The 27,088-nt window shown below is 39.0% G+C and overlaps 1 protein-coding gene across 1 annotated transcript in view; it reads right to left on the reverse strand.

Moving 5' to 3' along the window:
• Positions 1 to 7,566: 7,566 nt before the first annotated feature.
• Positions 7,567 to 27,088, reverse strand: part of LOC148874309 (putative magnesium transporter NIPA4) — a 35,974-nt gene continuing 16,452 nt past the window's right edge. The window contains exons 3-9 of the mRNA XM_088963778.1: positions 18,548 to 18,638; positions 18,313 to 18,473; positions 17,528 to 17,655; positions 17,294 to 17,431; positions 8,743 to 8,835; positions 8,197 to 8,302; positions 7,567 to 8,098 (exon numbers count right to left, since the gene is read on the reverse strand). Coding sequence (XP_088819904.1) covers positions 7,992 to 8,098; positions 8,197 to 8,302; positions 8,743 to 8,835; positions 17,294 to 17,431; positions 17,528 to 17,655; positions 18,313 to 18,473; positions 18,548 to 18,638 — 824 coding nt within the window. The 3' untranslated portion in view covers positions 7,567 to 7,991. The remainder of the gene's footprint in view (positions 8,099 to 8,196; positions 8,303 to 8,742; positions 8,836 to 17,293; positions 17,432 to 17,527; positions 17,656 to 18,312; positions 18,474 to 18,547; positions 18,639 to 27,088) is intronic.

Genomic DNA, 27,088 nt, shown 5'->3' on the forward strand with positions numbered 1-27,088 from the left:
GGCTCACAAGTGGGAAGATTTTCTACGGTTAGAAAATCCAAAGGACCATCCTTTATCAGCCTTGTGATTCAGTCAACATCGATGTGGCCAAGTCAGTAATGCCACAAGCACGTGGGACTTACTGTATCACGAGTTCTTTTCTTGGGATTTTTGACTGATGTAGTTTCGGTTAAGTTAGTTTCTAGAGAAGGATGTAGAACATAGAGACCATTCTCCAATTCGCCGCATGTGATGAATTTATTATTCCGTTTAACAGTAATCACATTACTAAAATAAATAGTATATCCATCAGCACACAGTTTAGAAACAGAAATTAAATTTCTTCTCAAGTTTTGTACATAAAGACAATCTTTAAGTACAAGTACTCCTTCTCTAAAAACTAATTCTATGGTTCTTATTGCCGCAGCTACAACACTTGCAGTCATTCCCAAGAACAGTGTCACTTCTCCTTCACCCAGTCTTCTGCTAACTTTGAACCCCTGCAGTGAGTTACACACATGAGTTGAAGCCCCGGAGTCAACACACCAGGACACAGAAGTCACTCACATATTAGTTTCTATGACACAAGTTTCGAAGTTACCTTTCTTAGATTCCAGGTAGGCAGGACAGTTTCTCTTTCCAGTGGCCGGTCTACTTGCAAAAGTGGCAGGCATCAGATGCCTTGTTCTTCTTCTGCTTTTTGGGCTTGACGGCTTTCTTTTGGGGCTTCTTTGCCTTTCACTTTTTCTTGCCCAATTTGTTAGCTTCAACAAACATAACCATAGGCTCATCCTTCTTAAGTAAGTCATTGGCCCACATCGGTCTATGACACCCCTATCATCTTATGAAACACTCTGACAGATCCAACAGCAAATGGATAGCCCAATTTTATGGTGCGTTTCCTCATTACTGAAGGACCCATCATTGTGCTAATGACGGAAGGCCTTTAGAGAGTCCATCACATGGATCTCCCTATCACTTGATATGCTGGAGAGAACAAAATTATGCCCTAGTTTATTTTTGGTCAAACCAAAGTGGCTCCCACTGACTTTCATAAAGTCAGATTTCTAGTGGGCCTTAATTGACTAGGATTTCTGCACGTGCCCCTTTTCAAGGTTGTGGGGCCTAGCATGCAAGGAAGGGGTCATCCAATGACCTTAGGGGACACCATGGCAATGATGTGCATTCAGCCATGGTGTGCGTAAGAGCCACTAACGATTCATCATGAGTCAAGTGCTTATGGCTCATGGTCGCAACACATCATAAATCCACACATCACATGCAATGGAAGAAATTGATCTAATCAAAATAATTACTGTAAAGCCCATTATCCAGCCCATTTAAAACATAACATTAATTAGCCCATATACCTTTTCTCACAAGAGTGGGCTTTTGCAGTTTTAACCCTTTAAAACTGGGCTTTACAGGTGGGCCGAATTAATCCCTGCAATTGAACATCAGATTTCGAACAAGAAGTGTGAGAAAACTGATCTGAAAATAGTCCCCTTCAAACCCTAGATTCGGTCCATACGGCTTTGGTTCAATCTAGTCCGAAATTGTCCGAAACTGATTTTCAATTCAAGAGTTAATTCATGAAAGATCTGAAATTAATAATTTGATTTTAGACAATCATAAATCAAATATGGACTGTTCACACCACCTGCAAAGTAGAGGTTAATTACTAGGGTTGCAGTTTCACAAACTGCAATTTGCAGAATGCGATCTCTCCATCTGCAAATCTCCAACGCCGCCTTCTTCTTCAATCAAGGAAATAAAAAATTACAGAAATCCTATTTCTATTAATTAATTACATTCTTGATCAAATCATATACATTCAGTCTAGAAAAACAAAATAAAATAAATAAAATTATTTTACAGACTGAATTGAATGAATAATAAAAAAAAAGAAGAATTGCGCAGACCATCTGTGCCAAATCTACACTTCGATCTCCAGGCTCGAACAGTCCATTAAATCAAAATAAATAAAGAACAATTCTAAGTAAATTTTAGATTTAATAAAATTAATTTCAGATAAATCGCCCTCAATAAGAAACAATTTCTTGAAATAAAGAAAATAATTTGCGCAAATCTTGGTAGAACAACTTCTGCCCATCTGCGCAGGTTCAGATCTGATTTTCTTGGTTCAAGATTCGAACATGGCTCTGATACCACTGAAAGAATGGTAGGATCCATCGTATGGACGCCAAAAATGTTGCGGAATGGGTGGGCGAATTTCAAAAAAGTTTCCTACCTTCTTCCAACTGGGAATCATATTCCCCAAATTTAGAATACAATATTCAAGGATCCTACTTGAATCATAATCAAACCAGATCTGAACCAAAAGACAAGGGAGGAATTATACCTGATCCAAAGAAGTAGTATCTCCCAAAGTTGGTGTTCACGCCCAAAGAGGACACCAAGATCCGCTCCTGCTGAAGATGACACAGCAATCTGTGGAACGGAACCAGCAAAGTGCGTCCTACACATTGAATCCTTCACAAGAATCCTTTGGAAACACTGAGTACCGAATCTTTTCAGTTCCTTCTGCAAAACTGATATCAAGAACTAATTTCTTGATTTCTTTTCTTCAAATATCGAATCTTTTCAGAGAATGGCGGCGGTTGGAGGAGAATTCCTAAGATGAAGATGGCGAAGATTGTTTCTCTTCTCTCTAGAGTGTATGAGATCCTATCTCAATTCGCATGAAGATTTCTTGCTCAAAACCCTAGGTTTGAATTCTGTTAATCCTCTTAGGATTTCTCCTCTTTCTTCTTGATTAAAAAATCTCCTAATCCTATTAGGAGTTATCCTAATCCAAATCAGCATCTGGATAGGGGATGATCTTAATCATATCTGTAGATTAGGTTAGCTTACTTCTGGTCTTATCAGGAGATTACCATATTCAAATCTGACCCGAATTTGGTCTCCTGGAGAGGATTAGGATAAAGGCCCAATCCTTTTGCTAACCTTAATCTCAGATCTCCACCATAAGTGGGTAATCATATTAGCCCAGTCCGAAATGGGCTTTTGGCCCATTAAGTAATCAGTGCTCAATTAGTTTCCAATCTGCTGCCCAGTTGGGCTTCTTTGTATGGCGTGGGACCCAAGAATTGATCTACACACCAGTCACATGGGTTCGGCCCAGCCTTTATTACAAGGCTTAGCCGAATTCACTGAAAATCCCAACACTTACACTAAGTGGTCCCTGGGCCAAGCCATCTTATAAAAGCTCAAGGACTGTGGGCAGGTGCAAGATTAGCCCATCAGGTATTATCCTAAATGGCCTTACACTTAACCTCTCAGCCCATAATGATCAAGCACTGCCCGACAAGAGAGGACCTCTCCCTCGACTGCAAGGAATAATGTTGCACTCTCTACTCACATGGATCCCGAGAATTAAAACAATTTGCAAACATTCTGAAACCATACTTAAATATATATCATATATATAAATTTTGCAAAATCAAAATTCCAATGATTGAAATCAACTGTTGGCAGTTTGGTTTCCATCAGAGAGAGTGCATTCCCGATCATTACCTTTGTCTAACAAAGGGGTTGATCCTGTCACTATGATCGCCCACTCAGATGAATTCTCAGGCTACCCCAACATGCCCAGGTTTTGACCCCCGCTAAGGATCTCACAGATTGGCATATCAAAGACAGCCCAATCCGACACCTAGTGAAGTATCATAATCGAGTCTATGGGTTAGGTGTAACTTTCCAGTTTTGCCCATCTATCTCTAAGGTCTAGGGCAATTCTAAAAATCTAGTCCGGTTCAAGGATTCGAGTAATCCCATATTGCACGTGCCTTGGGTCTTACCCTAGTGACCGAGACAGACCATCCCAACACTTGGCGGCACACTAGTATCAGCCTTGGCAAGATAAATCTCCCCAAACTTATCCAATGGCTGTGAACATTTAAAACTAACACGAGTCTCATTAAGTGTCCAGTTTTAGGGTCTTACACAGAACCATACCATACAACATGAATCAAGAATGCACTTTATTTATTTACACTAAATGTCAAAAGTACATCAATTCAGATTGAAGCTAAGGGCATACAAAATTGTCTAACACTTGGATCCGGACTTGTTGAAGCCGGCAAATCGAGCAAGAAGAAGAGGAAGGCTAAGAAGAAGCCTCAGAAGAAAGCTACTAAGTCCAAGAGGCAGAGGAAAGACAAAGCATCGGATGCTTGTCACTTCTGCAAGCAGGCCGACCACTGGAAGAGGTATTGTCCTCAGTACCTGGAATCCAAGAAACAATGTAATTTTGAATCCTTTGTCATAGAAACCAATTTGTTGGTAACTTCTGTTTCCTGGTGTATTGACTCCGGGGCTTCGACTCATGTGTGTAACTCACTGCAAGGGTTCAGGATAAGCAGAAGACTGAGTAATGGAGAAGTGACTCTTTACTTGGGGACTTCTGCAAATTTTGCAGCTACAGCTATAGGAACTGTAGAGTTAATTTTTAGAGAATAAATTATTGTACTAAAAGATTGTCTTTATGTACAGAATTTGAGAAGAAATATAATTTCTGTTTCAAAACTGTGTGCGAATGGATATTTCGTTTTCTTTAGTAATACAATTACTATTAAAAGAAATAACAAATTCCTCGCATACAGAGAACTTGAGAATGGTCTCTATGTTCTCCATCCTTCTCTGGAAACTAACATAACCGAAACTACGTCGGATGATATCCCCAAGAAAATAGCCCATGATACAATTAATCCCACGTGCTTGTGGCATTACCGACTTGGCCACATTAACATAGATCGTATCACGAGGTTGGTAAAGGATGATCTTTTGAATTTTCTAATTGCAGAAGATCTTCCAACCTGTGAACCTTGCCTTCAGGATAAGATGACGAAATGTCCATTTAACGGTAAGCCTGAAAGATGTACAGGCACGCTTGACCATACTGATGTATGTGGTCCCATGAGTGTTAGGACACGTAACCAGCACGTTTATTTTATAATATTTACCGATGGCTACTCACAGTATGGTTACGTGTACCTAATGAAACACAAGTTTGAATCCTTTGAAAAGTTCAAAGAATTCAGACAAGAGGTCGAAAAACAGTTAGGGAAAGAAATTAATACCCTTCGATCGGATCGAGGTGGCGAGTATCTCTCTGACGAATTCAATGACTACTTGAAGGTCAATGGGATAGTATCACAGTTAGCTCCTCCTGCTAAACCACAACTAAACGATGTGTCAGAGAGGAGGAATCGGACTTTATTGGATATGGTCCAATCACTTCTCGTACACTCAGAGTTACCTATATCCTTTTGGGGTTACGCATTGGAGACTGTGATACATGTTGAACCAGATTCCAACCAAGTCCTCCCTATGAGCCTTGGACCGGTAAGAAACCAAGTGTAAGACACTTGAAGATTTGGGGTTGTACGGGTTCCAACCAAAACCGAAATATCTTTATTTAACGATTTTAAATATAAAATATATTTAAGTTAAAACCGAAATATAAATTTAAATAGATTAGGTTTTTCATACAAAACTGAAAACTGAAGTTTTTAAGATATTTTCTGAAAATATATTTAAAACTGAAATATGTATTTTAGAAATATATATATATATAAACAAAAATATACATACAAATATATTGGAATATATATTTTCTGAAAATATATATCTCACATATTTTAGAATATAGATTTTTTTCAGATATTTCAGTTTTTATGTAAAACCAAAATATCTTTATTTAACAGTTTTAAATATAAAATATATTTAAATTAAAACCAAAATATATATTAAATAGATTAGGTTTTTCATACAAAACTGAAGTTTTTTGTGCAAATATATCATCATTAATTTGATTTTTTTTCAAAGCTTAAACTTAAACAAAACACAAATAAAATATATCAACTTGTAACATGCATTAAATTAAAAAAATTAAATAAAAAAATACTAACCTTTAAATGACTAAAGTTGAGACTTTGAGAATGAGACTTGAGCTTGAGTTGAGAGAATGAGAACTTTGAGAAGATGGGAATTGGGAGAGCCAAGTTCAAATGATGTCTTGAAGTTGAGACTTGAGAACTTGAAATTTTAATTTTTTTTATTCGAGTTGAGAGTCAAATTGTATTAGAGAATAGAGATTGTGCTTGAGTTGAGGGGCTAAGGGGGGCGGACCAAGTTAGAATTAGAATAAAAGACAAAAGTTATCAAGAAAATAGAAAGTCAAACTGCTTTATAGAAAGATGGCTAAAATTTGTATATTTCAATAAACTTTCTAAGTTCTAATCTAAGTAAAAATTGACACCTAATTCTAATTGTAATTGCCTATTTGGTGTAAAAGACTATAGAAATTAAGATAGCGACAACTTAGTTATGTAGGAACTAGAAGACTAGGTTAGGTTGTCATTAGGAATTAGGATAGAGGCAACTTAGTTAAGTAGGAACTAAGTCGATTCAGGTCGGGTTGGTTTCCGTTTTCACACAAGAAAACCAAAAACGACCCAAACCATCAGTTTATGAATTTATACAACCCGAAACCGACCGGTGCTTATGAAAACCCGGCCAACTCAGGTTGAATCAGTCCGGGTTGGTCGGTTTGGTCAGGTTGGGCCTTCTTATGAATAGCCCTAGCAAAGTGTAAAAAGATGGACACAATGACCATGTATGCATGTGATTAATAGTTAGGGCATGTTTTGCCAACATATGAGTGGCCACATTACCAGAACGAGCAACCCAATTTACTGAGCAGTGGGAGAAATTTCTAATAAAAAGTCAGCAATCTGCGATCAACATGTGAATCCGCCAAGGAAAGTGAGAACCAAACTCCAATAGACTTGTAGTCACAATTCTAGAACCTCCCTCAAATCTAAAGCAAACAAAAGGGCTGCATGAGCAGCTTTTGCTTCTAATTCTTCTGGAGAAGCTTTAGGAACTTTAATGGATCTACCATAAATAAAAGCACCTGAGTGATCACGGATCACAACACCTAAACCCCCATCTGAAGACGATAAAACACCATCAAAGTTGATTCTGTACATAGGAGGGATAAGTTTCTGCCAAAAGTGGGAGGAGTCATCCAACCTTGAGATGGTAGTATTAGAAATATCCCCAATAATCGACAAAGCTTCGAATCTCCTCCACTTGGGACTGGGCCTTGAAGATAACTGTCATAGGTTCAAATGCCTGATTTTCCATGATTAAATTACATCTAGATTTCCATATCTGCCACATGAAAATGCTTGCAATAGTAAAATATGATAATTGGCTTTCATTAAAAGGAGAGTCATTTAAACCAATCAAATAGCCACATAGGACGCATATGTACAGAACACTGAAATATTCACTCGTGAAGTCGTGATAGCCTAGCCCGGATTGCATGATTTTGTCACCAGTTGGATAGCATGCACTCAAAAGAGGCAATAACAACACTACAACAGCCACAGGGCTGCCAGAGGCCCAGAATGTGCCTGCTGATAACTATGGATTTACATTTACTCAAATTCAAAAAAACACCACTATATCTGTCACGTCAAATTGATTCAGAATACTCATCATTTCTTCATTATTGTTGAGGGCTTGGGGCTCAAGCTTAGACCAACAAATCCAACCTTTTGTACATCTCTTTCCTCCATACGTATTCATTTATATTTTGAACTGTTCCTCCAAAAGAATATAAATCATTGTAATATTGTTTACACAAACGACAAGTAATTCATGAATTATGTGAGGAAGTCTATATTTCTTAGCAAATTGAATTTAAGATACACTATCATATAACAAATGTGTTCAAAATTATCTTTGCAAATGTCTGCAGATGGGGAAGGGGGGAAGAAGCAAAGGACGAGAACACGGCATAATGGTGAAATAGCATCATTTCATTTTGATCCAGAAAAGAAAAGCCCTACTTGGTTTACTATTTATAGTCAAAAAGAACATGATGGGGTTGATCAAGCAAAGCTACGATGAAATATTGGTTGATGGCAGAGTGGTCCCTCCCTGAAATTGCAATGTAGAGAGACGACTTAAAGAATACATCACGGTGCTCGCAAGGGTTCCTGGCGTCTAAGATGAATGCCTTCAGAATCAAAGCCATCCTCTTCGGTGTACTTACCAAGGCGGAAGGACAAGGATGTCGACAGACCTGTGAAAGGATGCACTTGTTATACCAATCCACTAAAGAAGGGGGAGAAAAAAAAGTTAGTACTATAGAATTTATGAACCAGTCACATGAGAATGTACCTTCAGCCATATCCTTCATCTTGTGAAGAAGAAAAGTGCCAGAAAGTATTGTTACAAATCCACACATTTCTGTCACAATTTGTGTTGGATTTTGCCTATCCCAGTCCTGAATCAAGGTAAATCATATATGATAACCAATGTTCAAAAATGTAAATTCTAAGCCTAGATCATTCAAATTAAATTTAAATAACGGTATACAGTCCAAACTGAGTCCTTGCACCTCATAAGTTCTTTTCCATTTCTTTTTCTTTCTTCTGGCTTAGGTAGAATTTCTTTTTGTTGAAATTTTGTTTCCAATTATGTAATGGGATGTAAGCTCAAAGAATCATGTTGGGTGGCCTTTGCTTCTATGGGGTATTTGAACAGACAATTTCGTGGCTGTGGCAACTATTGCTCACCAGAAGAAACTTAAGATGCTTTGCAATGTTCTCAGTTAATCCATTTGAGCATTTAAAGCATTAGGTCTTTAGAAAATCACAGTAATAATATAACAGCAAATCAAGTAGTAAGAAGTGCCGATGCACATGAACCAGTAGAAAGAATTACCTTAAACATGATCACACTAGCCAAAATGGTTAATGATGTAAACATCACATAGTAAATAGGTGATACAACTGCTGTGTTGAATGTATCAAGAGCCTGCCATTAAATACAAAAGTTGAACATTTTCTCAGTACAGAGTACTCGGAACAAATGATAATTTTAGTTGTTTTAAGAATACTCAACAATCAATGACCATTAGAAAACTCAACAAACAACATGAACTTAATTTTGCATTTAATCCTTCATTAGTTCATCAATAAAAACATCATCAACAAACAACATGCACATGGGACAACCTCCTGAATATGCTTAATCAATATATCTATGGTCAATGCAAATAAATAAAGGCTAATTGCTGAACCTTGGTAAAGACCCATCATAATTGTAAAATCTGATCTCTCTCACAAGTGTTTTAACCATGGTTCATAATATTGATATCGGTGAACATTTCACCATGTAGAGTTGGTGAAATTTTGGAGATATTTCGCTAATTTTGCTAAAGATAGTTGGAAAATCTAAAAGTTAAGATAATTTTCTAAAAACCTTAAATTAGTTAATAAACCTTCAAGATCATTGGAAGAAATACAACTGCACATTTAAGACTCAAAAAAACATAACAAAAAATTGTATAAATCAAATAGAAAGAAATTAAGCGGTTGCAATAGATATGTTTCTCTTTGTCTCCCTTTTGGTCTTTAGCCGTCTCTTCTTTATTTGTGTCAATTGCTTTCGGTTTTAACTTTTGTCTTTATTGTGACTATATGTTTTAATTAGATTCCAAATAGTGAACTCTTTTGTAATTTATGTGCTTTTCTGTTGAATTATAATGACTTAGTAAGTGAATCATATAATAGTAAGCCAATCCAACTACTAATTCCTTGTCGGTTCTTTTAGGAAAATATTGCTTAAAAAAATTGGTGATTTTAATTAAATATTGAAAAAATTTTAATAATATTCTAAAATTGTTAAATTTAAATATAGAGTCTATCATTGAAATCTGAAATATCACTGACATAGTGGCAGAATATCGAGGATATTTGGGAGAAAAGAGATTCTCGGAAGATTTCGTATCACCACCTAGAAAATGGGGATATATCGGGGATATTTCACCAAATATTGTCAATATTGCAAACCATGGTTCTAAGATTCAAGAGGATTTTATCATCAACAATCTCCCAAAACCAGGGAGCCTTTGTGGAAGGGAGACAAATAATTGACCAGATTCTTGTGGCAAATGAATGTTTGGCAAAAAAGAATAAACAAGGAGGGAAAGGCTTAATTTGTAAATTAGACCTGAAAAAAGCCTATGATATGGTGGATTGGTCCTTTTTTCTGGGTTTACTGCAAAATGTTGGGTTGGGTGGAAGGTGGAGAAAGTGGATTAAAGGTTGTATCAGTTTGGCTCACTTCTCAATACCGATCAATGTTGTGGCTAAAGATTTTTTCCCAACAAAAAGAGGGTTAAGACAAAGAGATCCCATCTTCCCTTACCCTTATTGTTGAGGTTTTGAGCAAGTTGATTTTAAAGGCAGATCTAAAAAAACCACATTAAAGGTTGGTTGGAGGGTAGGAACAAAACAGGTTGTGGTAACCCATTTGCAGTTTGTAGATGACAATTATTTTTTGTGAGGACTACTTGGAATCCAAACTAAGAAATTTGAAGGCTCTAATTGATAATTTTCAGAATCTCAAGCTTAAAAGTCAACTGGGAAAGAGTTGTATGGCAGGAGTAAACTTGGGAGAAGAAGAGATTGGTTTGTTGGCCAGAGTATTAGGATGTGAGGTAAAGAGTTGGCCTCTATATTACCTTGGCATGCCTTTGGGGGAAACCCAAGAGCGGAGAGTTTTTGGAAACCCATAATAGAAAGATTTTCTAGAAACCTAGTGGAAGAGAAGCTACATTTCTAAGGGGGGAAGAATCACCTTGATTAGATCCACTTTAGCCAATCTACACACCTATTATCTGTCCACCTTTAAAATTCCAGTAAAAATTGCAAGGCAATTGGAAAAAATAATGAGAGACTTCTTATGGGAACCGGGAGATGAAAAGAAAGATTATTTGGTAAAGTGGAAACAAGTGTAAAGGCAAGGACCAAGGAGGACTAGGATTAGGGAATTTGGTAAAGAGGAATAAAGCTCTCCTAGGGAAATGGCTATGGAGATATCGTATCCCCTAGAAGGAGAAAGGGTGTGGCACAAGGTCATTGAAAGCATCCATGGTGTAGCAAACAATGGCTGGGATGCAAAACTAGCACCACAGGCAGCTTCAAATTCCCCTTGGAAAGCAATCTTTGAGTACCTCCTTTTCTCCCTTTTATCCGTTGCAACGTGGATTGTGGAAATAAAATCCTTCTTTGGGAGACCTATGGCTGGGGGAAACACCCCTCAAACAACAGTTCCCTTTATTCTATGCTTTGTCAGAATACAAGACTGAACCTGTTGCTAGGTTTGGCTTACTCTTAGAGCTTGGTTTAAATTGGGATTTTGGCTTTAGAAGGGGTTTGAGGGACTTCGAATGCAACTCCCTAGTTCTTCTGCTCTCAATTTTGGAAAGGGTCTTCATGGATCAAAATTCCGAGAATAGTGGAGTTTGGTCTCCCTCCCCTGATGGTCTCTTCTCTTGTGCCTCCTTCAGCATCCTTACCCATTCAGACCCTTTGGGAGAAAGTTTCCCGGTGAAAGAAATCTGGTCTAAGCCAATCCCTCCCAAAGTGCAAACCTTTTGTTGGGAAGTGTTCCTTGGAAAGATCCAATACCTTTGATTTGCTACAAAAAAGAAGGCCAACTAAATGCCTATCTCTTCATGTTTGTATCCTCTGTCTGGCTAGTGGTGAGACCCTTCCTCTTCTGTCTTGCATTTGGGATTACTTCTTCTCACTCTTTGATTGCAGATGGGACCCCCCACAAGATGTAGTTAGCTTATTCAGCAAAAATTTTCTGCAGCAACACAAAAAAAGGGCAAAATGCTTGTGGAAGGCAACAAGGGCAGCTATAATTTGGACCATTTTGGAAGAAATGAATCAGGGGATTTTCAATGAGAGCAGCAGATCTAGAGAGGAAGTAATTGAAACAATAAAAATCAGATCTGCCCACTGGGTAAAAGCTGTTGATATCTTCAAAGACATTTCAACATTTTTTTTTTTTGAGAAAAGATAATCAATACATTTCAACAAATGATATAGCAAAGAAATGGAAGAAAGTGATACAAATGGAAACACATAAAGGCTACCCAGTTGGCTATCTTGTATAGTGTGAGACCCAAACATTGATCTACACATCAGCCACATGGGTTCAGCCAAGTCTTTGTTACAAGGCATAGCCGAATTCACTGTAGGAGACAGTGAACCCCTAAGTCAATCACTATGGTCTCTTAATGGGCCCAGCATTTACACTAAATGGTCCTTCGGTCAACCACCTTATGAAAACCCAAGGACTATGGGCAGATGCAAGATTAGCCCATCAGGTATTACCCTCAATGGCCTTACACTTAACCTCTCAACTCATAATGATCAAACACTTCCCGACAAGAGAGGACCTCTCCCTCGGCTGCAAGGTGCAGTGCTACACTCTACTCACATGGATCCTAGGAATTAAAATCTTTTGCAAACATTTTGAAACCATAATATATATGTATATCTTTATATAAATTTTTTTTGCAAAACAAATTTCAATGGTTAAAATCAACTATCGGAAATTTAGGTTTCCATCAGAGAAAGTGCATCCCTAATCATTCACTTTGTCCGACAAAGGGGCTGATCCTGTCACTATGATCACCCACTCAGATGAACTCTCGGACTGTCCCAACATACCCAGGTTTTGACCCCCTATAAGGATCTCACTGATTGGCATATCAAAGACAGCCCAATCCGACACCTAGTGCAGTATCATAATCGAGTCTAGGGGTCAGGTGTAACATTCCAGTTTTGCCCATCTATCTCTAAGGTCCAGGGCAATACTAGAATTTTGGTCTGGTTCAGAGTTTCAAAAAAACCCACACTACATGTACCTCAGGTCTCACCCTGGCAGTCGAGACAAGCCACCCCAACCAACTTGGCGGCACATCAGTGTTAGCATTGGCAGGATAAATCTCCCCAGATCTATCCAACGACTGTGAAGATTCTAAACTAACACGAGTCTCATAAGTGTCCAGTTTAAGGGTATTACACAAACAAACAACAATGACATGAATCAATTATGTACTTTAATCATTTAAAAGGTACATCAATCTGATTAGAGCTACGGGCATAACTGTCTAACATGATCTCCCTGGCATAAACTCAAATTCATTCTCCACTATTCTTATTTCATGTCATAACCTTTGCTCAATTACTCTCTCCCAAAGCTTCATAGTGTGTCTCATTAGTTTAACCTCTGATGGTTATTACAACTATGTATATTGCCTTTGTTCTTAAATATAGCCACTATATACTCTTTCTTCATTCATCAGGCATCTATTTTTCTTTCATTATCTTATTAAATAGCTTGCTTAGCCATAATAAGCCTACTTCTCCCATACCCTTCCACATTTCTATTGGAATATCAATGGTTATTGATGATGCGTGATCTGACATCCCTGCTAGAGGACAGCTTGGATGTCGGGCTAGTGAGGTCGCCTAATCGAGCTGCAAGAAAAGGTCAGAGTGCCCAGGCTGCTTTACCCAGGGTGGGCACTCCAATGCTTAAGTCAGCGAACTAGAGATTTTGGAGAGAGCTAAAGAGCAAAAGAGTTAGAGAGCTGCAAGACCTAAATTGTGCATACCTCTTGAAGTTGGAAATGAGAACTTTATATAAGTATTGTTTGGCGTGAGCTCCACACACCAAGCCTGAGATCTCCAGGAAGACGTGGCTGACCGGTCTGAAGTCCTCGAAGGTAGTTTCACATGAAAACTAGGCTTTTGTGCCTTCCTCCGGAATATTCAGTATGGAAGCCGACTTCCGGAGGACTTGGGAAAGGTGGGACACCCACGGAGGAAGTTGGCGAGCACGTCTCGTAAGTTGCCACCTAGACCTCAATCAAGTCGGCAAGTCCTCGAGGGAGGTCGCTCATGCCGAGGTCCCTTGGACCGGTAACGACGAGGTACCACAGGTCGGCCCTAGACGAGATGCTACCAGCCGCCCTTAGGGGTGGCTACGAGCCGAGCTCTTCACGAGATACTCGAGCTTGACTCATGAAAAGCTCAGTTCGGCTCTGTTTCAGCCGAGCTCGAGCCCAATTTACATGCTCGTTTATTGATCAAGCAGAGCTCAAGCTTAATAAAGCTTGGCTCGTGAGGCTCACGAGTTGAGCTCAAATAGCTAGCTACATACATACATACATACATACATACATAAATACATACATACATACATATAATAATAATAATAAACATAATAATAATAGTAATAATATAAAATTATAGAAAATAATATATATAATAAAAATATTATATATATAATATTTTTATTTTTTATATATAACAATAACTAATTATTATAATTCTTAATTTTTTAATATCAAATAAAATATATTTTTTTATATAATTTTTTATCTTTATAAAACATTTTTCTCAAGACGAGCTCGAGCTTATGAGCTTTAGACTCGAGCCAAAATCGAGCTCAAGCCTCTTACTACCTTGGCAAGCCAAGCTTGAATATCTAACAATTCGGCTCGGCTCGAATTGAATCCACCCTAGCCGCACTACCAAGATGTCCAAGTTGTGTATGAGGTTTCCTTGACTGATTCCGGGGTGCGTCTCCTTGACTTGGTGAGATACACGTCTATCCGTGTGGCGCTGGGGTGTCAAGCAGCAAATATTGCCTTGTGTCACTAGGTCAGCAAAGAGCCAAATCACCCCTCATCAATTGCCCCCCATACTCGAGTCGAGGCCAGTTCGACGAAGTGTAGCTTGTTTGAAGATAAGGCCCAAGGTGACCTGATTTTTGTACACCGAGCCTGCGAGCTCGGTGAAACTTGAGTTTATTGCGACCTGTTCTCTATTTCACTGGTTGCATGAAATTCTCTTGAATGGAAATTCTGAAGTCTTCCCTTCTCCATTTCTCTTTTTTATCAAGCCAGCGGTGAGATACCAACGTCCAATGAGACTGATTCGAGTGGGGTGTCGACCTGCTTAGATCGGTCTACCTATTGCCGAAATGTTTCAAGGTTGGGGCTTGAGGGGGCCTTAAGCTAAAAGCGGTATAGCTTCCCAGTAGAGTTCGGCTTGACTAGGTTATCAAAGCGGATGGTCATTCTGTAGTTGCTTTTCTGCTCAATGCACCTTCTATCATTCAATTTCAAATAGACGTGTATAGGTCGGAATTACACTCACCCAACGAGCTGATCAGTCATGTTGTGGTGCGGGTGCACTTGAAGCACCTGGGAGTTGAGCACGAAGTGCGACTGCATCTATTTTGTCGCGAGGAAGTGACCCTCTTAGGCTTGCATTCGCGGGTCAATGCCGCATATGTGTTGCACCTGCTCCTAGAACTACCAGCCATCTACTCCTACTAGAGCCATGTGGGGCTCACCTTTAGGGGGTGGCTCTATTGTTTGCAAGTCGCCTACCTTCAAGGGAACCATGTAAGGTTCAACCTGTGAGGCCAGCTCCACAGTCAGCCAGCTGCCAACTCTCACAGGAGACATGGAGAGCTCAATCAGCAGTGAGACTTTGCAGTTAGGGCTGAGAGACTATTTGGGCCAAATCGCTAAAGCTTGCCCGGGCTGGTCGTCCAAATTCTTCCCCTCTTGTGATAGTATCATCGATATATCTGTTGTCGGTGTTTGACAGTGGGTCGGTGCCACGGCTACAATGTGCTAGCCCTCAAAAACGATGGTCGTCTACTCCTACGATAGCCACAAGGAGACCAGCCTATGGGGGTGGCTCTACCAACTATAGGTCGCCAACTCGCACAGGAGCCTTGAAAGGCTCGACCTGCAAGGGCGACTGCACAGTCCATTGGCCGCCAACTCCCACGAGAGTCGCAAAGGGATGGACCTGTAGATGCAACCTCACGAACAAAACTAACGAGGCTCATCCAAGCTGATTACCATTATGTGCGAATTTGAAATGAAAGTTGAGAACCTGGCTTTTAAGTAGTGGTTCCCACAAGCGGCGCCAATTGATGATGCACGATCTGGCAGTTCCCTGCTGGAATGTGACTCGGATGTCGAGCTAGCGAGTTCACCAGGTCAACCTAAAAAAGGATAGTATTAGTGTACCCAAGCTACTTTACCCAGGGTGGGCACTCCGATGCTTAAGTCAACGAACTGGAGATTTTCGAGAGAGCTAAAGATCAAAATAGTTAGAGTTGCGAGAGCTAAATTACGCATACCTCTTGAAGTTGGAAATGAGACCTTTATATAAGTATTGTTTGGCGTGAGCTCCACGCACTGCGTCTGAGATCTCTGGGAAGACGTGCCTAGTCGATCCGAAGTCCTCAAAGGTAGTTTCACATGCAGACTAGGCTTTTGTGCCTTTCTCCAGAATATTTGGTATGGGAGCCGCTTCCAGACCCAGGAATGGTGGGACGCCCGCAGAGGAAGTCGATGAACACGTCTCGCAGGTGGCCACCTAGACCTCAATTAGGTCGGTAAGTCCTCGAGGGAGGTCACTCCTCACGCCAAAGTCCCTTGGACTAGTACTGATAGGTACCATAGGTCAACAAGTCCTCGAGGGAGGTCGCTCCTCATGTCGAGGTCCATTGGACCGGTAACGACAAGGTACCATAGGTTGGCCCTGGATGAGGTGCTGGTAGCCGCCCAGTCGAGGTGCTCGAGCTTTGTATGAGGTGCCCTAAACTGATTTTGGGGTGTGTCTCCTTGACTTGGCGAGATACATGTCTATTCGTGTGGCGCTGAGGTGTGGCGAAGACTAATGCCACGTGTCGCCAGGTTAGCAGAAGGCCAAATCACCCCTTATCAATTATAATGCCTTTCCCTTCATCTTGTTTAGTGCCACTTTCAGTTTAGTAGTTCTGATTTTACAAAGGTACACGTTATTTTTAACACTTGTTCATTTAAGAAATTTTCAAAATGGTTTTTCCATCTTATTTTAATTTCCTATCATCTTTTTACTAAGACTTTTTCATCTTCCTCTTTAATGCACCTAACACGGTTGAAATCTCTGCCCATTTCAAAATGATTTTGTTATCTTTTTTGAATAACCAATAAAATTTCTTTCTGTTTACTATATAAAAAAACCAAACCTAGTATGAGCCCGAAAAGTTTTGAAAGCAACATACTCTCCAACCATAAAGGATACTAACATTCATAATAACACCAGTGTTTGGTCTCTAACAATCAAAATTCATAAAATGAACATGCATGAAACAACCAAAAATAAGCCAACAACACACGCATTCCTTGTAAACACCAATAAAAAGAAATGAATAAAAAAACAAAATGAAATCATAAATCACAAGCAACCATGGTTGCTGACATAGGAAAACATATATCTCTTAATAAGCAATTAAAATCACATCACACATTCTTATCAATGAGAAAGCAAATATACCTTGTTTAAGTAGCAAAAATGAGGGAAAGGCAAAACAAAACAAAACAAAAAACAAATACTACCTTGTTTAAGTAGTTCATCTGAGTAATTACACAAGCAATTACAACTATGGTGAAGGCCCATGTTTGGGGATATATTAACTGATTCATTCCCGAGAATGTTAACTTCAAAGCAATTCCCAGTGCCTTGACACTCATTACCTGTTGGAGAATAACAAATTCTGAGAAAAAAAATACCAATTTCAAACTAGAAAGTATAAGAAAACAATAACAAAATGACCATTTCCAAATGCATACCGATAAAGAGCCTATAAGCGAACAAACCCCAATATAAACCATTATATGTGTTTGACCATACTCCGGTATAAAATGGAATATAAGAATAAAAACTGTTGTCATCACCAAAGCAGCATATAAAAGAAAAACTGCATAAGACATAAAAAAGAAAAGAATAAAGTCAATATTGTTAGACAGTTTTGTATGCCCTTAGCTTCAATCAAAATGATGTACTTTATGAGTTTATTGTAAATGAATAAAAGTGCATATTTGATTCATGTTCCCTTAGTATGTTCCCTTGGGGAGAAATCAAGATTGGATCTTGATTCCAATTTTTTGGAGAAAAGATTGGTGGGAGTTGTATTCACAAACCATTCAGATGATTCTTGAGAATAATCAAGTTCTTTTGGAAGAACACTGTTGATTCTGCTCCACCCTACACTGCGCCATCTTTAGTGGGAGCAGATTTTGGATCCTACCTTGGGCGTGAACACCTCCATTGAGAGATATTGTTTCTCTGTATCAAGTATTATCTCTCCCTACTCCTTTTGGTTCAGATCTAGTTCAGTTTATGATTCAAAAATGATCATTGAAAATATGATTTTCTAAATAGGGAATTCGATTCTCAGTTGAAGGGAAAGAAAAATTTTTTAAATTCGCCCCCTTTATTCCGCAATCTTGGGCGTCCATGTGATGGATTTCCTACCCCTTCAAATATGCCAAACATCTTATTGGAGCAAACGAAAAAACATTAGAAAGACACAAATACAGAGCAAATCACATAAATTTCAAATTGTGTCCAATACCTGGCTCAGTAGCAAGATCCCAGACTTCCTTCACAGACTCAATCTCACGTTCTTGAGGAGCATGTAGAACAATTGTTGTTGATCCCACAACACATAATACACAACCAAGAATTCCAAAAATATGCAGTTTCTCCCGTAAAATAATATGTGCAAGTGCAGCACTGAAAATTAGAATAATTATTTAGAACCAAAAATCAGAGAAACAAAGATACTATATGACAAATTTGCTACATACCTGATAATAACACTGAGTGCACCAAGAGGGGTAACTAGAATAGCTGGCGCAAATGCATAAGCTGCAAAATTAGCAATTTCACCAGCAATCACTGTTGCAATAGCAGGCACCTCATTAGCATTCACATCAGCCTGCCTCAAGATTGATAGACTACATGTAATTCATATTGGCAAGGCAATAAGTCCACTCAAAAACAACACCTGCTGATTGGAACAGTTTACAGACAATAACAACATTATTGATGAAGAAGACAAATTGTCCTCATATTCTAACAGTTAACTGGACTATTTGTTCAATCACATCTGTAAAGGTAATCATAGTAATTAAGGCACATATAGCCCACTCAATCACCCATCACCTAGGCAGTACACAATGTGAATCAATAAATGCATGCCTATAACCAAGTTGATCACCTAATGAATGAACTGTGCATGTTGAGTTGATAGACTTCAGCTTGGGCCTATTTTGTGTATATTTTTATTTATTGGGCTATCTATGGTAGCAGACTGGCAGGGCACTTTTTATAATCTGTTACTACTGCCACTGAACTAGGGACAGTATTGTAATTCCACAATCTTTATAAAACTCTCATATAAAAGCTAATGAGGCAGCAGCTAGTAGCCCACATTTCGTCCTCTTTCAAACTATCAATCTCTTTACTCTTGTTAGTCTCCTCTCTTCTCAATTCATATTGCTTTTCTTCTTTTTCTAATCAAATAAATCAACCAACTACAAGTTGATAGGTAACAAACAGAATTTTATTATTTTCATGAAGAAACAATTTGATTACAAAGTTAGGTATAGTTCCTCAATACATTTGATTTTTCAAAGCCCCTGTTTTTGCCAACCCGACAGCTAGTTGATTAGCTGATCTTGGAACCCACCTAAATTGAACTCCAATTTTTTTTTATGAATTCCAATTTCAGAAATACCACTTATCATCATCGACTTAAATTAAGTCAAATGACAATGTCATGATCTCCCTCGTCATATACCTGTCTTTCCATGAGCCCGCTTTGTTGTTCTTCGCCCATGCCATGATAACATTTGAGCCACCTTCAGCTTGTATGTCCTTGATGTAGAGAGATTTTGCCAACCTTGAGGAAGATAAGGAATTACAAGAAGGGAACCAGAGGAATGAGAAAGAAGAGAATGAAGGGACAGGATTTGGGAAGAAACCAATGGATGAAGTGGCAAGAGAATTGGGCCTGAAAATTAAAGAGGTAGAAAACGTGAAAGTTTATGGCAAAAAGAATGGGAAAAAGGACTGTCAAAGAAAGGGGAAGTTGACAGAAGTTGAAAGATTAAAATCAGATGTGACTGCAGATTTAGAGTTCAATGCCAGGGGGGGAGAGACAGAAATGTGCCAAGTAAGGGTTGACAGATTAGGGGTGGTTTTAGAAGTGTTACTATGAAGATAATAAACTGGGATGTTAGAGGGTTGGGTATGGCTAGGAAAAGAAGGGTGATAAAAGATTTAATCAGAAAAGAAAATCCAGACATAGTGTTGCTCCAGGAAACAAAAGTAGCAGATTGGGATAGAAGGTGGGTGAGAAGTGTATGGAGCTCTAGAGGATTAGGCTGGTCTTTTTCGCCTCCATGGGGGGCATCAGAGGGTATAGTGACAATGTGGAGACAAGAGGTAGTGGACCACTGGAAGAGCTAATAGGTTGCTTCTCGATTTCATTGAAATTTAAGAGGGTGGGAGAAGAGTCTGTTTTAAAAGCACAAGGCACAAAAAATGTGCAAGGGCCATTTGCGCCTGAGGTGCAAGGTGCGTGCCTTTTTAAAAAAAGGCGCAAAACTACAAAAAAGCTAAAAAAATCAAAAAAAAAAGTCAAATTTTAAAAAAAAAAATGCCAAAAAAATTCAAAAAAAAATGCCACAAAAATTTTTAAAAAAATGCAAAAAATTCAAAAAATATTAAACATTATGTTAATAAAAAATACAAACATAAATTTTAAAATAAATGTTTTAAAAAACCAATTATCTAAAATTAAAATACATAAAAATAACATGTAAAGCTTATTCAAAAGAAAATTTATAAATAAAAGCAAACATATAAAGCATTTTCAAGCATGTAAAATCCCTTTTTTCCTTAATTGCATTACTTCAAGTAGCTAATGTGATGTAAAACATATTGCATTCTTGATTCTATGAGTTGCCTTTGTACCACACCCCTCGAGGCAAGATCAAACAAGTCTATGTTAAGGTTTGAAATTCTTATTTCTCACAAGAAAAATAATGATTTTATGACTTTAATTGCCTTTTAAGAAGATATTTTATTACAATGAATGAATGAACAACATTAGCAAATAGGGGGTTCTCGGAGCAAGGCGCAAAAAAACAAAAAAAAAAAGCTAAAAAAACAAAAAGTTCAAAAAAATGCAAAAAGATCAAAAATATTAAACATGATATTAATAAGAAATATAAACTTAATTTTTAAAATTAATGGTTTTAAAAAACCTATTATCTAAAATTAAAATACATAAACATAACATGTAAAGCATATTCAAATGAAAATTTAAAAATAAAATCAAACATATAAAACATTTTCAAGCATGTAAAGCCCACAATCTCTTTTTTTCTTCAATTACATTACTTCAAGTAGCTAATGTGATGTAAAACATATTACATTCCAAATTCTACAAGTCGCCATTGTGCCACGCCCCTCGAGGCAAGCCCAAATAAATCCATGTTAAGGTCCTATATTCTTAGTTCTCACACAAAAAAATAATGATTTTATAATTTTAATTGTTTTTTAAGAAGATATTTTAATAGGATGAATGAACAAACAACATTACCAAATAAGCGCATGCCTGGGCCAAGGCGCAAGGCAAACTGTTGCGCCTAGAACCTAGGCGAGGTGCCTACCCTAAAATGTACCTCACCTATGCGCCTAGGCATGCCTCAAGCGTGCCTTTTAAATCACTGTGTAGGGTCGATTCCCAAAGAACCCTATCCCAATAATACAACTCTAGATGCCAGCCTTGTTGAATTACAAAGTAACTTTACAGCTCATCCACTGTTTACCATGACAAGGCAGCTGACTTTTTTGTTTCTCACCTTCTTTTGATTTGAAAAGGGTTACTATAAAGGGTTCTAAATAATGTGGTGTGATAAGTACCATAGTTGTCAAGGCACCTAGGCGATGGAATTTGAAAATATAAAATAAAGATCCCTACCCTTCTTAAGCTACTGTATTAATTTTTATACTAACCAACATACAATTATATTGGTTATTGGCAATAAATTCATTCAAATAAAACATAAAATTCCATCATATATACATCATACTTGTTCAGGCCAACAAAAAAGGAGGAATGTAGCAAAAAAAAGAGAGAAAAATAAGAGGGCAAAGCCCCTGTTTGTTCCAAAAAAAAATATTTCTTAAAAAAGAAAAAAAAAACATAGGAGTTAGAGGACATGGAGCAAAACAGAGAAATAGGAATAAGAGATTTGGACTGTGTTTAAGGTGGCAGAAGCCCTACTTCAAGCTAACAAAAAGGGAGAATGCTGCGAAAAAGGAGAGAAAAATAAAGGGATAGAGACCCTATTTCGTCTAAAAAAATGCATTATTAAAAAATAGTGCAAAAAAATATAGGAAAGTTTTAGAAAGTTGGGGCGCAGCCCCTGTTAAAGAAGAAGGGGGTGGAGCCCCTGTTTCGTTTCCAAAAGTATTTAAAAAAAAAATAGAAAATAAAATACTGGAGTACCAAGGTGCTTTGAGGAAGGAGGGATGAGGAGGAGGTTGAAGAGGCGGTGCCCCTATTTCATCCCAAAAAAATAGGAAAAAAAAAGGACCACAGAACGACTGAAGTTTAAGAAGAAGAAGAAACTTACCGAGAGGTCTTGGATGACTTGGACTGTCCTTGGTTTCTCTACTCAATCTCGGTTTAGAATGCAAACCCAAAAAAGTTTTCGTAGCTTTAGTAAAAAAAGATTTATCTTTATAAAAAAAAGTTGTAACATACAACAAGATGCATTCTGATAAAATAAAACCAACCAATAAAATGATACAATATATAGAGAGGTGTTCAAAAATATAATGTGTACATGTGTGAGCACCTAATATAAAAAACACTTGGCATTGAGCGAGGCGACTTCTAAAAATCACCTAGTTGTCTAGGCGTCACCTTGACAACTATGATAATTACCTTGGACCTTTCACATACATACATGAAGAGAAATAGTGTACAGATAGTTCATTAATTAATAGACTGTCATCCATCTAATCATACAGGTAGCCTAGAAACATGCTAAGAAAAGGCAGTTTCTACACAATGCTTGCCAAAATCACCACATGCGATAGACTTTCCAAACTACCCAAAAATACGCAATAAAAGTACAGTACAAATGTGATGAGATGCTTATGACTCCTTCCATCCCTAATGGCCCTTCACTCCTATCAAACCAAAATTTTAACCACTTTGCGAGTGGTACTTTACCCCCAGCAATAGTGTTCGCTAGTGAGTTCCTAAAAACAATAGTGTCCCTTTTCTTCTTGTCAAAGAGAGGGCTAATCTCTTCCTGCAAACACTCAACGTTTACCGTTCGTGTTGGGGTATAGTCTCCATTTACGCATAGGGCCAATAGAGGATACATACTCTACAGATATCCCAAATTCCCCACACGCCCTAACAAAGGTGTGGGTTCTGCAACACCAATGAGCCAGCAACGGCTCCATATACTCTACCCCCCCCCCTCCCTCCTCCCTCCTTTTAGCGATACCACTAAAGAAGTCTATGGCTAAAAGTAAACCACAAGAATGAAGAAGCTTACAGTACATAAGGTTTGCAAAAACCCAATCTGCACATTTCGTGGGCTCTTCCCCATCAGATTCTCAGCATCACAAAAAGATCTCCTAGAAAGTAGTGTAGAAGCATAGCAACTCTTCCCCTTTTACTATATAAAACCATCCGTCCTCACCAACCACTGCAAACATCGCAGGCTAGAATGTTGCACTGGACTCTTTTCTTTCAGTTCAACAGATTTCTTCCAAAAATGCTCAACATCTATTTGTCCCACAAACAATTCAAATGCATGCATTGGGGCTGATGTAGAGACAACCTCACTTTCATCTATATGTTTTTCTTCCTTGTTAATGGCCACCAGAGATTAGGAAGAAGAAGAAACGCAGAGAATACAACAAACAGTATGACGAAACAAAATGGAGAGAGTTCGAAGTGAAGGAGTTTTCCAGAAGGTAAGGTGGAAAACTGAGTTGAAGGTTGAGACCAAGAGAATCCTGTTCGATCTTGGAAGGGCTGGAGGTAGGAACCTGTTGAAAATCAGAGAAGAAAGGAGGGCGACGGTCCTCCTAAGTGACAAAGCTGTGCTGTGGTTGAAAGGCTTTATTGATGGAGTAACCTACTCTATCAGGAAAGAAGGCTGGAGGAATTCCCTAGAAGTGCACAGGAAGAGATTTAAAGTTGAGCTGAGAAGAAATGAGAGAGGATGGTTCATTGTTATCACAGAATTTTTTGACAATAGGAGACAGATGGTATGTATTCCGGAAGGGAAGGAGGTATAGGGGTGGCTGGCTGTTGCAGACAAGTTACAACAATATCCGTTACATGTTGATAGTGGCTTAAACAAGGTACAAGACGCAAACACAAAGGAGCCTAGTGAGCACAACCATTCGAACCAACTGGTAGTTGACAGAAATGATGTGGAGCAGGAAACTACAAACCAGAGCTCTTCCCTTTGCGGAGAAGCTATTGTTAGTTCGATGGGGGTTAAAAGACTTTCGATTGAGGCGGAGAAGAGTATCTGGGAGAAGAGAATGGTGTTAACAGCTAACAAAGAAGTGAAGGATTGGAGAAAATTGCTGGACACAGTGGTGTGCAACTTAGGAACAAAATCTGATGTAGCTTTGAAGCCTTTCTCCGACAGGAAGGCAATCATCGATGTAAGTGATGGAGAATGGGACTTCACCACGTTCGACTCTGAAGAGGGCGCTTTGGAATGAGTTGGAACACACCACCGGAAGCTTCATGCTCAAGTTGATAGGACTTCCATTTCATCTTTGGAACGAGTCGAACCTGGAAAAAATAGTGAGGTTGCAGGGAGGAGCCTTGGAGGAGATTAATCTTCAAGATTTATACGCTGCTGAGGTTAAGATTGCAGGGGTGAAACAAGAGTTGCTGCCCAGATCAGTTGAAGTGTTATCTGATGGTTTCAGGTATCGTGTCTGGCTGATTTCTGAAGTGGAAGCAGCTCTTTGGGGAAGAAGATCCAAGGTTGAAGATGCCGATGTGGCAGGCTGGTATACATGTGGCATACAATCGGTGGTGAGAAGTATTGGTGAGCAGAGAAATCCTAATGGGAAAGCTGAAAAGTCGGCGAAGGAAAACCAAAAGTAATCTAATTAAGGTAAAGAATTCAAAAAATTTCAAATTAATAGGATCGAAAGAGGCCCCGGCTTCCTACGCTGGCATGGCTAAGAGTGGATGTGGGTCGATTAAATATAGGCCAAGAACTGCTCGCTCTGAACCAACTGGGAGTAGGCGCAGTTTAACTCTTGGTGTGAAGACCGACCCACGTGATATTTTAAGTGATCACGTGGATCGGGGGAAGAGGCATGCGCCTGTAGACAGTAGCTTCTGTCTATCTTCTTCTCCAACAAAGGTAGCTGGGGCTAGTTTCTTACAGTCATGAAGGACTGAACATGGCTCAAGGGGCCCTTTGCAATGGGCATCTCGCACAGATGTGGATTCTGATAGTGCTATCCATTCCTATTCAGACCGGCCAAACCCAAGGTATGCACGAGCTAGTGTGGTTGAGAGGGAGGTAGTGGATGAAGATTGGGTGGCCTGCAGTTTGGAGGAGGTTGAAGGGGAAGAAGAGTTTGAAGATTCATTCAGCCTAGGAAGTGTAGGGGAAAGGAACTTGCAGATAGAAGAAATTGAAGCCACATTAAATCTGGAGTGGCTCTTTACAGAAGAAGCAGAAAACCGAAATAGTGATGGTGTGAAGGCTCAACCTGATAGAGAAGTGGAGGCCAACGTAGTTGAGCACAGACAAACCCACGGGGATTGAAACTTTCGCTTGCAACCAGAAGTTCCATTGCCAAAACCAGAATGCTAGGCAGGTTATATGTAAGAAAGTTTCTGAGGCTTCTCAGCGGCAAAATAGAATTATTTCTGTAAGGGGTAAACAGAAGGGTGAAGGAAGTAATCTTTGTGTTGTACAAGAGAAGGGAAAGTTGTCTATTCAAAACCAAGCCAAGGAAACAGATAACATTCACAATCCAAAACAGGGAATGACAGACAATATTACCAGTCCTTGCAATCCCCCTCGGAATCAGCAAAACTCAGGTATCTGTGTCCGTTCGTTTTGTGTTACTAATGATTGCTCTTTGTCTGTTGTGCCAGATTCCCTTCCCATTCCGGTGGACGAAGCCCGTGTTGGAGAAGAAGGAACAAAAGAGAATAGTAGAAGTGGAGAGGATCTTGAGAAGGGTGAAGGGGAAGAGGAGGTAATGGAAAGAAATGTAAGAGTGGGAAATCTTAAAGAGTCTATTGGATGAGTTCGAGGAAAATAACATACAGAAGGAGATGGTAGATGGGTTAAGTGTAGGAAATGAGAATAAGGGTGTAGGAAGGCGTGAGGGAACAAGGAAAGAGGGTCCAATAAGTTAAGTGTAAGGGAGGTGAATTGTGAGGATTCTGTGGTAGCCTTTGTGGGGAAACTTGGGTGTAACTTGAAAGATCCAAATGATCTCAAAATTTTCTTGCAAAAGTAGGAGGAAGGTGGGGTGAGGAAGAGGAAACTGAGTGAGGCTGAAAGGTTGATGAGGGATATTGGAGGAGACAAGAATCCGGGTGTCAAAGGGGAAAGAAGGAAGGGGATTAAGTAATGATTTACTGGAATTGGGGGGAAAAAAAGAACAAAATGAGAATTGTCAACTGGAATGTTAGAGGGTTGGGAAGTGCTAGGAAGAGAGCAGTAATTAAAGAGGCAATTAAAAAGATAAACCCAAATATAGTTATGTTAAGGAGTCTAAGAGAGCAGATTTTGATGTTAGGTGGGTTAGGAGCATTTGGAGAACTAGGGGGATCAGTTGGGCTATCGCACCCTTCTTGGAACTCTGCAGGGGGTATAGTAACATTATGGAGGAATGAGGTTTGCATAGGACTGGAGGAGTCGATAGGCCAATTTTCCGTATCTTTGAAATTTAGGCAAGTGATTTTGAGTGGATGTTAACAAATGTTTACGGGCCTAATGATTATAGAGAGAGGAGGAATCTATGGGAAGAGTTGGGAGATATAAGGGGCTTGTGGGAAGGACCTTGGTATCTAGGAGGTGATTTTAATGTAGTTAGGTTTTCAGAAGAAACAAATAACCCTAGACAGAGGATGACTACAAGCATGAGGAAATTTAATCAATTTGTGGAGGTTCTTGAACTCAAAGAGATTCCTCTAGCATGTAGTAACTATACATGGTCTAACCTACAAATGAATCCCATCTGTTCTAAGCTGGATAGATTTCTTTTCTCAATAGATTGGGAGGAACATTAGGGTAATTTGACTTCTAGAG

Source organism: Nelumbo lutea, chromosome 1 (genome assembly GCF_056320005.1).
Source record: "Nelumbo lutea isolate HS-2025 chromosome 1, American lotus-T2T, whole genome shotgun sequence".
NCBI classification, from domain to species: Eukaryota; Viridiplantae; Streptophyta; class Magnoliopsida; order Proteales; family Nelumbonaceae; genus Nelumbo; species Nelumbo lutea.